This window comes from Trichomycterus rosablanca, chromosome 6 (genome assembly GCF_030014385.1).
Source record: "Trichomycterus rosablanca isolate fTriRos1 chromosome 6, fTriRos1.hap1, whole genome shotgun sequence".
NCBI classification, from domain to species: Eukaryota; Metazoa; Chordata; class Actinopteri; order Siluriformes; family Trichomycteridae; genus Trichomycterus; species Trichomycterus rosablanca.
In genome coordinates, this window is record NC_085993.1 from 29,828,859 (window position 1) to 29,840,420 (window position 11,562).

At 41.0% G+C, this 11,562-nt stretch overlaps 1 protein-coding gene across 1 annotated transcript in view; it reads right to left on the bottom strand.

The window, feature by feature from the left end:
• Positions 1-10,308, bottom strand: part of mrps9 (mitochondrial ribosomal protein S9) — a 45,697-nt gene extending 35,389 nt beyond the window's left edge. Inside the window, exons 1-2 of the mRNA XM_062996815.1 lie at positions 10,210-10,308; positions 8,652-8,834 (exon numbers count right to left, since the gene is read on the bottom strand). Of these exons, the coding sequence (XP_062852885.1) occupies positions 8,652-8,834; positions 10,210-10,308 (282 nt within the window). The remainder of the gene's footprint in view (positions 1-8,651; positions 8,835-10,209) is intronic.
• Between the last annotated feature and the right edge of the window lie 1,254 nt (positions 10,309-11,562).

The window sequence follows — 11,562 nt, forward strand, 5'->3', positions numbered from 1 at the left end:
CAAAAATGTAAAAACATAAATAAAATAACAGTGCTAGGATGGATTACAACAATAACTATAAAACAAGCCTTGTCTGTTTTAGTCTGTGCCTAAACTTACAAATACAGTGGTACCTTGTAACTCAACGTCCCCTAAACCAATAATCTTAGAAACTCAACGCACTTCGTCGAGAAATTTGTACCCTTCTTATGTGAATGTGTCCTTTCTGAACTCGATAGGAATACAGTATTCCAAGATCAAGCATCTCCACAATTAAGTAGCATTAGGAAACGATAAAGAAGTAAAGGTGAAGTGCAGATTTTATTGAATTTTTACTGTTTTTTAATTGTATTTCAGTGTTTTCATATTATATGTGTTATTTTCAGTGTATAAGTGTCAAAAACAATCCCATTATTTGACATTAGTCTAAAATACACTATATTGCCAAAAGTATTCGCTCGTCTGCCTTCACACGCATATGAACTTGAGTGACGTCCCATTCTTAATCCATAGGGTTTAATATGTATCTGTGCAAGCCAGTCAAGTTCTTCCACACCAGACTCCCTCATCCATATCTTTATGGACCTTGCTTTGTGCACTGATGTGCAGTCATGTTGGAACAGGAAGGGGCCATCCCCAAACTGTTCCCACAAAGTTGGGAGCATGAAATTGTCCAAAATCTCTTGGTATGCTGAAGCATTAAGAGTTCCTTTCACCGGAACTAAGGGGCCGAGCCCAACTCCTGAAAAACCACCCCACACCATAACCCCCCCTCCACCAAACTTTACACTTGACACAATGCAGTCAGACAAGTACCGTTCCCCTGGCAACCGCCAAACCCAGACTCGTCCATCGGATTGCCGGACAGAGAAGCGTGATTCATCACCCCAGAGAACACGTCTCCACTGCTCTAGAGTCCAGTGGTGGCGTGCTTTACACCACTGCATCCGACACTTTGCATTGCACTTGGTGATGTAAGGCTTGGATGCAGCTGCTTTAAACTCGACGCCACTCCCAGAACCAATTGAGGTCGAGTTTCAAGGTACCACTGTACAGTGAAAGTTGGAGGCTGTTATAGGCCCATGGTTTTAAAACGGGGCGTCCAACAAGCTCATGGTCATGGACTTTTCAGGGCAAATTGTAACTAACTGACCCACAAACCTCCTAAAACAATGATTACCAGCAAAGTCTAGCACATACATAGGGCTTAGAATGTTACCCTTCAAGTGACCATGTGTACTCTGACAATAAAGAAAGGCCAAATGTGAGCAAGTTGAAAAAAAGGTACACTGAGATTTAAAAAAGGTGAAAGAGAGTGGGATGAAGTGCGATGACAGCAGATGCAGAGGAAAAGGACACGCAGCCATGCGTCACACTGTCAAAATGGGTGAATTAGAGGGAGCGGTGAAGAGAGAGCAGGCAGGAGGCAAAGGAAAAGGAAACACACAAGGAGGAATGAGAGACTGAGGATGAGAGGGGGAAGGATGCTGAATATAGTGACAGATGAAGGCAGCACCTGTTAATATCTTGAAAGGCAATATGGTGCAACTCCCCGAGGGAGGTGTAGCCTCATCAAACTCTTCCACAAAACACCGCCACATAAACTTTATACCAGGTGCTCAAACTTTATACAAGCAGATGAAGAAAACACTTTACCGGCATCCTGTACTCAGGGCGTAGTGGGCCACCCCATCCACGTTGGGTACAGTCAGCTTCAAAATTATTGATCTGCTCGGGGATTTAATGACTGTCCTTAATTAGCTTATGCTCACAGAATAAACGACAGATCTAACATTTTATTAACAAACAATAAAGTATTTTCCAAATCATTAATTTCAGGTCTTCTGTACCTGCCAATTGCAAACAGGTGTAGAAAATCAATTATCAACCTTCAAAAAGTTTCGGGACTTCAAATGACATCACTTTTCTACATATTTACATTCCGATACATTTTTACCATCATTGTACCAACTTTTTAATGCCATCTGCAAAAATGTTTTTGGTTAAGCGTGTAGCCACTGATGCACCTCTGCCTTCACATCATCACATGAAAATCTTCTTCCCCTTAAAGCTTCTTTGAGCAATCCAAAAAGGAGGAAATCAGATGGTGATAAATCTGGACTATAAGCTCTCTCTCAGTCTCTCAGACACGACCAATTACTACTCCTCCCACCCTCACCGCTTCCAATGAAAATATAAAAGTGCGGAAACTTTTTGAAGATCCCTCGTATATCCTTTAAACTTTGTAGAAACAGTTTGGGGAAGGCTTTTTCTTGTGCCAAGTATGACTGTGGCCCTGTGTAAAAAGCGCTGACCATAAGACATGGTTGGTCATGTTCTGTGTGGATGAATTCTAGTGGCCTGAACAGAGTCAGGCCAAAGTCCTCATCAAATTAAAACACTGGAATTAATTGAAATGTTGTTTGGGAGCTGGCCTTCGAGTGTAACACCTAACCTCATATAAATTCTGACATAATAGCCACAAATCCATACAAACACACTCCAAAATCTTGTTGTTATTCTTTTCAGAGTAGCAGTAGTGGTATGCTGTTATTTATTTATTAGGATTTTAACGTCATGTTTTACACACTTTGGGTACATTCATGACAGGACAGGTAGTTACTGGTTACACAAAAATTAATCAGTTCACAAGTTTAATGTCAAACAGTCATGGACAATTTTGTATCTCCAATTCAACTCACTTGCACGTCTATGGACTGTGGGAGGAAACCAAAGCTCCTGGAGGAAACCCACACAGACACGGGGAGAACATGCAAACTTCACACAGAAAGGACCCAGACCGCTCCACCTGGGGATCGAACCCAGGCCCTTCTTGCTGTGAGGCGACAGTGCTTCCCATTGAGCCTACGTGCTGCCTAATAGATGCTGTTAGAGCAGTAAAAAGAGGGCCAGCTCCATATTAATGCCTATGGTTTTGAAAAGGCACACCCAACAGGCTTAAGGTCAGGTGTCTACATACTTATACATACACTGATGAGCCAAAATATTAGCGCCACTTCCGAAAAAATGTGCATAGCAATGCCTATTTCGTAACAATTGTGCATTTCACAGTAAGAAATATATGAATGTTGGACTGACGGTAGTTACTTGTAAAATGAATGGAGCTGAATGGAGCAGATACAACCAGGTATTAAGACCTAAGCAACCTTAATAGGGGTCAAATCTTTTAGGGCCGGACGACTGGGTTAAAGTATCTACAAAAAAGGCACAGGCAGCCATGGTGAGTACCCACAGAAAGTGGTCTGAGGAGGGACAAGCCAAAAATGGCTGGGCAGCCAAGACTCATTGGTGCCAAATGACAAAAAGGCTATGGTATCTAGTATGGACCAATGAGGAGAAGAGGTGAATGTTTCACAACACAGTGCATCAAACCCTTCTGTTCATGAACCTGAATAGTCGCAGGCCAGTCATAGTGCCCACAGTAACTCCTGTCCACCACTAAAACCACCTACTATTGGCATGCAGGAATCGGAACTGGACATCAAAACAATGGAAGTCTTCCTCCCCCCCACCCGAGATACTGTGAATGGCCATGCATGTTTGCATTACCACTCTGCAATGTACAGACACTGAAGGATCTGATGGTGAGATTCTATTTACAGATAGCACAGTCCTCTATAAGACGTCTTTCAGAGTCTGTGTCACAGCAGGTCAGACAGGTAGTCCTGTTTTATTTATTTAATCCTGATCTATATCCCCTCCATGCACTCTCTCAACAGGTGTTCCTCAGGGCTATGTACTTGGCCCATTTCTATTCTCTATCTACACCCGCTCTCTTGGTAAGGTCATAGCCTCCCATGGCTTCTCTTACCACTCCTATGCAGATGACACTCAACTCATTCTGTCATTTCCTCCTTCAGACACACAAGTCTCAGCTCGCATCTCAGCATGTCTGCGAGACATCTCACAACAGATGTCAGCTCATCATCTAAAACTCAATCCCAGCAAGACAGAACTGTTACTTATTCCTGGAGATCAATCTCCAACCCAGGACCTAGTCATCTCTCTTGATGACTCCCAGATCAGACCATCTGATAATGTAAGATGCCTTGGTGTCGTCCTGGATAACCAGCTGACCTTCTCTCCTCATGTAGCCAACATGACAAGATCGTGCAGGTTCCTCCTCTACAACATAAGGAAGATTTGGCCATTTCTCGCCATGGTAGCATGTGGTAATGTTTACTATGGAAGCACTTCTGTAAGTCGCTCTGGATAAGAGCGTCTGCTAAATGCCGAAAATGTAAATGTAAATCTAAGAATTATGACAAAACACAACTTACTTAGGGACCCAACAGTGGCAACTTGGCAGTGGTCCAGTACTTTCGCCGCCACTACCACTAAAGCAAAAATTAGATAACCATTCACTACAATATTAGAAAAAAACCCAAAACAAAAGATGGTAGGGCTGTAAGCTCTGATAAGGACGTAAAAGAGCCACAGCACGTCACCGTCATGTCTTTGCATAGCAAAAACAGTCAAACAGCTCTGTTAACGGTCAATGCAAACAAGCTGGCACAATCTTCATGTGCCCCAGAAATAAGTTCATCAGGGCATCTCAGCACGTTCAAACCCATAACCATCAGTGCCGCTTACATCACAGTTGTCACCACTCCTAGCATCACATATCCAGGTGTTCAGACCCACCTGGTGGGCTCGACGACATGATGCGAGAGCAAGAACACCATGCAAAACCCTGTCTGTTCCTGACAGTGAAAAGTAAACAGGTGAAAAGAGGGTGAATTGGATCCTTCAGGCACAGCTGTCTCACACCACTGCTGCATTCGCAGGAACACTGTGTAGCCAGAGCTGGCAGTCGGTTAGGCGCCTGCCTCGCGGCCCGGCAGTCCAAGCCAGTCCCCACTCATCTGGCAGAGGCATGGTGGGTGTCACTGCCTCTTAGCCACGCTGGTGCTGAGGACTCCATTCATTAACGATGGTGGAGGTTTGGGGATAAATGCAAATTGAGCACATTTGGTGTGATGAATCCATTAGAGTCGAGGAAAAGACAAGAGCCAAGCATGAAAGTGTCTTTGAACATCGCTGACTTCCTGTGACCATGCGAGAGGCTTGGGCTGGCTTGTTTCCAAAATGAAAGCTTTGGGCATTATGGCAGATGTGGATGGACGAATCTAGATCCCAGTTAAGCTTGTCACAATTATTTCTAATCACAGTGTTTTCAGTCCATCTTGATTTTTTCAAGATGACCGCAATCTGGCTTCATAATCGTACTTCATTTGCATGCATTAGCAAACACTAGTCCATAAGCAGCAAGTTTACTATTATTATGAAATCGCTGCGCAATCATATTTGCATTATTATTGTAAATAAAAAATGTTTAAACCCAAATTTTATTATTTAACACATGCGTGTTGTGCCAGTAAGTGAATGATTAAAACTTAAACTGTCACTGGGACACAAATCTGCACACAGCACATGGTTGAAACTTGTCATTGTCCTGTTGAAACAGCCAGATGTGTACCAACACACAATACAAAAACCTACATCAAAATTAGTTCTGGAATGGGCAAGCTGTAGCCTAGTGGTTAAGCCACTGGACTAGTAATCAGAAGGTCACTGGTTCAAGCCCCACCACTGCCAGGTTGCTGCTGTTGGGCTCTTAACCCTCAATTGCTCAGACTGTATACTGTAATGTAAGTCGCTTTGCTAAATGCAGAAATGCAGAATGGCTTAATTAGGCCAAAATATGGGATTAAAATGTGTGGACTGTACCCAAAAGTCCACATTAAAAAAACAAGTCAAGTCAATAGACATTGTCTCAAAGCACTGTTACAAAATCCAGGACCAACAGATACAAAAACTCCTGTTGAGCAAGCCGAGGGCGACAGTGGCAAGGAAAAACTCCCTGAAAATTACAGGAAGAAACCTTGAGAGGAACCAGACTCAGCTCGCAACAGATTGAGCTCAACTTTACCAATTCTGCCAAGTAATGTAATCGAAAATCCAACCAGAGCGGGTCAGAACCTCGTTGTTGGCAATCAAAAGTGGCCGATGATGGAAATATAACCATATGTGGTATGCTGTTTATATATATTTTCAACATATTTTCAGAAAACCCCATATACATTTATGGAATAAACTAAATTCCTGATTTTTTATTTATTTACCATTGGATTCCTAATTTTTGCATTCTTTTCCAACACTTGGACTCATCAAATCACAAAACATTTCCACTTTGCATCAGTCTATCTCAGATGAGCTTGAGAGCAGAGAAATGTACAGCATTTCCGATTTCTGCTTTGTATGGTCTTAACGGATTTACATTACAGCAGCATGTTGGATTTTTAACATAGTGTCATTTACATTTGAAAATCGGTGGGATATTCCGCCGGTCGGCTGGGCACCATCTAGCAGGCATAATTGGCAGTGCCTGCAGGGAAGGATGATCGAAATATGTGGGTGGGGTCTTCAAACGCTGTGTAAGGACCCTGACTGGCGGAAAGAGGGACCTGTGGAGAGTGCATGGGTGGAAAAGGGCTCCGTTAAGGGCTGCGCGCGGGTCGGAGGAGGCGTGAGCAGCAATATACCCTTCCTCGACTGCAAAAAAATCAGGGATCCCCAGCAGTGGAAGACAAATTGACTACACTAAATTGAGAGAAAATGGGAGAAAAACGCATATATACATATACAGTATATATTTGAAAATCACAGGCAGTCAATACTGTTTTTCGACCCCTTTACACAGAGAGATTCGTCTATGTTCTCAGAATCTTTTAATAATGCTATAGAATGTTTATTTATTTAGTTATTAGGATTTTAACATCATGTTTTACACTTTGGTTACATTCATGACAGGACAGGTGATTACTGGTTACACAAGAATCATCAGTTCAAGTCTTCAATGTCAAACACAGTCATGGACAATTTTGTATCTCCAATTCACCTCAATTGCATGTCTTTGGACTGTGGGAGGAAACAAAAGCTTCCGGAGGAAACCCACACAGACACAAGGAGAACATGCAAAAACCACACAGGAAGGACCCGGATCACTCCACTTGGGTATCAAACCAAGGACCCTCTTGCTGTGAGGCGACAGTGCTACCCACCGAGCCACCCTGCTATGAAATGTAGATGGTAAAATCTGTACATTCTTTGCATTTGTGCATCAAGAAACAAGGTTTTTAAACTCTTGGACTATTCGCTTATGCAGTATTTTGCACAGTGGTGACCCTCAAACCCATGCTTGCTTGTTAAAGACCACTGTCTACAAAGATAGCATCACCTCTGCAAAGTCCAAATGGCCATTTTTATTAATTTCACAAAACCCTCAGTTTTACAATGCTACTGTCCCAACTTTCTTTGAAAAAAATATAATTACAATATAGCATTTATAAACAAAAAACTTAGATTTTTGTTTTTTTTCCACCTCATGATTTTTTATCTTTAATATGCATTCTACATACTGTCTACACAACTTATTTGGACCTAGTCATGTCAATTTAGCCTTGATTTTCTCACACCTTATTCACAGGTACAGTAAAACTGGGCCCAGAAAAGGGGCCTTTGTGATGTTTTTATTATTTTTTTAGCTCAATTGTGGTCCCACCCCAGCGGCACCCCCACAAAACACACACACACACACACAGTGTGTAAATGCATGCTACACCATGCTGACATTACATAGTACTATTTAAATAATAAAAAGATAACAATGCATGTTGTAGCTGTCTGCAGTTTAGCCAATCTAACATAAGAGGACAACATTTCTACTGTTTTTCATTTCATAATTCCCACTCAGGGATTATTGCTTGTCAAAAAGGAACTCAAAGCTCTCTATAACTAACAGATATAACAACGTACAAGCAGTAACTATACAGCAAACGTAGAAAACATTACAAAAGATTTTTGCCCCATCCCAGTGAAAAATCCTGACAGGTTTGCAGTGGGTCTGAAACCTAACCAGTAACACTGCAGAAACACCCTGAACAGAAGCTAATCTATTCTATCACAGGGCATCACTCACTCACATTAATGGGAGGCAGGAAGAAAGCAAAATAATTAAATCCAAGAAGTTAAAAATAGTCTTCTTAAAAATGTTAAGGGTGTTTGGGTAGTGCAGCGGTCTAATATGCTAACCCACCACCACTGACAGTTTGAGCTCCAGATTTTGAGTCTAAGTGATGCCACTGACCTGGCCGGAACTCGGACACAATTGGTTGTGTTGAGTAGAGAAAGGGTCAGATAAGGTTGCTTGGTGCTACAAAAGCAACTTCTGCTGTCTGGAATATGGAAAAAGGGATGTGGTCCTCTGAACATTCTGAAGTTCACCATTTGGACAGCATGGATGTTGTCTGTCCTGGTGACTAAGACACCTTTGCAATATGCTTCGTAAATTAAAAAATTGTAATTTCTCAAATCTAAAAATCTTACTTTATGGTATTAGCCTCAGACGCCACCAGAATAGCCTTAATGAGTCATGGCCATATCCTACAAGTGTCTAGAATTAAAAAAATGAACACTACTTCCTTTTATAGTTAATTCTAACTATATAGTTACTAGCGTTTTTATACTGAATTAATTGTATAATGCAGTACACCTGTCTGAAAGCAACTGCATTTATTACTTTTACAACTTATTTGGCTTTTTTCCTTTGCTATCCATTTGTGTTCCAGTACAATTAATTAAGATCTTACATCAATATCCTCCTGTGTGAACGTCTCAGGATCTTCTCCCATCATGTTCGCTAGGTGTCGTTTTCCGATGTTGAATTCTTCTATCTGTTTCTTAATGTACTCCTCTGAGAACTTCTCAGGTCCAGCTGCTGCCAGATTCTTCCTCCACACAGCCGAGGATAGACATATCTGCCTGCTGAGTAGCTATTGAAACAGGAAGAAAGTGAGACGAATAAAATAATTACTCATAATCTCAAAAATATAAAAGCTGTGTCCAGTAAGCTTAAAACAACACATTAAAATGCCAACTCTATTGAGTTAATCTCAATAAATGTAGTTTTTTGTCACCAATGATAGTATGCAGTTTGGAATACAGCAAGCATCAACGCTTCATTGTTTGTTTTAGGGGTCCTGGATGTAGAATGATGAATCCCGCAGACCTTTTGTGACAAATACGTAATTTAAATGATTAAATAATTTTATTATGTAAAAAATGAAATTAAGTAAATGATGAAGCACAGCATCATTGGTCCTAGTGAACTGAGTCTGGAGCTTCACCTCTGGTCCTTGTCTGGAATAAACCTGTGAAGTGAAGTTCATCTGTTGTAGTTTGAATTTATTGGACAAGGTTTGAAAAGGCACACATCTGGGTCTATAAGAGCTCACACTTTACACTGCATTGTCAGAAGAAAAAACAAGCCATGAAGTCTAGGGAACTGTCTGTGAATCTCTACAATCAAATCAATCAAGGCGAGAATTTAAAACATTTGAATTGGAAGTGGCTAGACACAACCTCAAACCTTGGTCGAGTTGCCAGAGGAAGGCAGGTTACAGACACTTCAATATCCAAACTGGCATATAGGGCATGAAGAATGGGATGAACTGCCCAAATCCAGGTGTGCAAAGCTTGTACACACATATCCATAAAGACTAGCAATTGTAATTGCTGCAAAAGAGGCTTCTGAATTAAAGATTATGATATTCCTAAGAATAAGACGTTTCAGTTTATTTACATTTGTGGCATTTAGCAGATGCTGCAAAGTGACTTACAGTTATGGCTAAATTCAATTCAAGCAATTGAGGGTTAAGGGCCTTGCTCAAAGGCCCAACAGGGGTAACTTGACAGTGGCAAGGCTTAAACTAGCAACCTTTTGATTGCTAGTCCAGTACCTTAACCACTGAGCTACCACTGCCCTGTTTATGATTTTATGAATAAATCTTTAAAAAACCTTCTTTCTATTCAAACTCCTTTAAATCACCTACATGTCTGGTTCATGCTGAAGGGACAACATGGGCATTTTTTTATGAATAAATCTTTAAAAAACCTTCTTTCTATTCAAACTCCTTTAAATCACCTACATGTCTGGTTCATGCTGAAGGGACAACATGGGCTGCATTCAAAACGCATAACACAGCACTACACTGGATGACCAGATAACACACGTGAACACTATATAGTGCACTAGTTTAGCGCACTACCTAGTGCTGTTATATACAATTAGGAACAAGCGCAGTCATCTTCACCACTAGCAACTTGTGCAAGCGATTACGAATTAAGGAGCAGATTTAAATCTTTTACCTGTCGGTGTTTATTCGGTGTCGCTGTAAATAAACTCCAACTGCAACTGTTACATTTTGACAGAACAGCCGTCACCACTCTGCTACTGGAGGAAGCCATGTCAGATTGTGGTCACACGCGCACAGGCTACGTCACGTCCGGTTTGTGGAGCGCTGTCGTTAAAGCTCGATACCGACCAAAATCAAAACGTTGTATGTTGTGAAATATTGTAATGTTGTATATATATATATATTTATTTATTTTTGTTTTTATGTATTTTGTTAATTGAGTTAATTTGTCCCCTGAATATCTATTATTTTAACTTTTGTGTTATAACTTACTGTTGTCAGCATTCTATATTTTACAAAACCTTAAACCATAAAAAGTTGGGACGCCATGGAAAATGCAAATAATAAAAAAACAGAGTTTCTTAAATGTACTTACATTTTATTTCATTGCAGACAGGATGAACCTGAGATATTTCATGTTTTGTCTGCTCAACTTCATTTCATTTATTAATAAACATCCATTCCTGCATTTCAGGTCTGCAACACATTCCAAAAAAAGTTGGAACAGTAAAGCATTTACCACTTTGTAATGTTGCCATTCCTTTTCACCACACTTAAAAGACGTTTTGTCACTGAGGATACCAAGTGATTTAGTGTTTCAGCTTTTATTTTGTCTCATTCTTCCTGCAAACACGTCTTAAGATGTGCAACATTACGGGGTCATCGTCACATTTTTCGTTTTAAAATTCTCCACACATTCTCTATTGGGGACAGGTCAGGACTGCAGGCAGGCCAGTACTCATACCCTCTTCTTCTGCAGCCATGCCTCTGTAATGTGTGCAGCATGTGGTTTTGCATTGTCTTGTTGAAAAATGCATGAACATCACTGGAAAAGATGACCTCTTAAAGGCAGCACATGTTGCTCTAAGATCTCAATGTATTTTTCTGCATTAATGCTGCCATCACAGAAGTGTAAATGACCTTTGCCAAGGGCACTGACACAGCCGGTGGCTAAGTGGGTAGCATTGTCGCCTCACAGCAAGAAGGTCCTGGGTTCGATCCCCAGCTGGGGTGGTCCGGGTACTTTTTGTGTGGAGTTTGCATGTTCTTTCTGTGTCTAAAGACATGCAGGTGAGGTGAATTGGAGACACTAAATTGTCCATGACTGTGTTCCATATAACCCTGTGAATAAATGCATCTTGTGTTACGAGTAACTACCGTTCCTGTAATGAATATAACCAAAGAGTGTAAAACATGACGTTAAAATTCTAATAAACAAACAAACACGGACACAGCCCCATACCATGACAGATCCTGGCTTTTGGACTTGTTGCTGATAACAGTCTGTATGGTCCTTTTTGTCTTT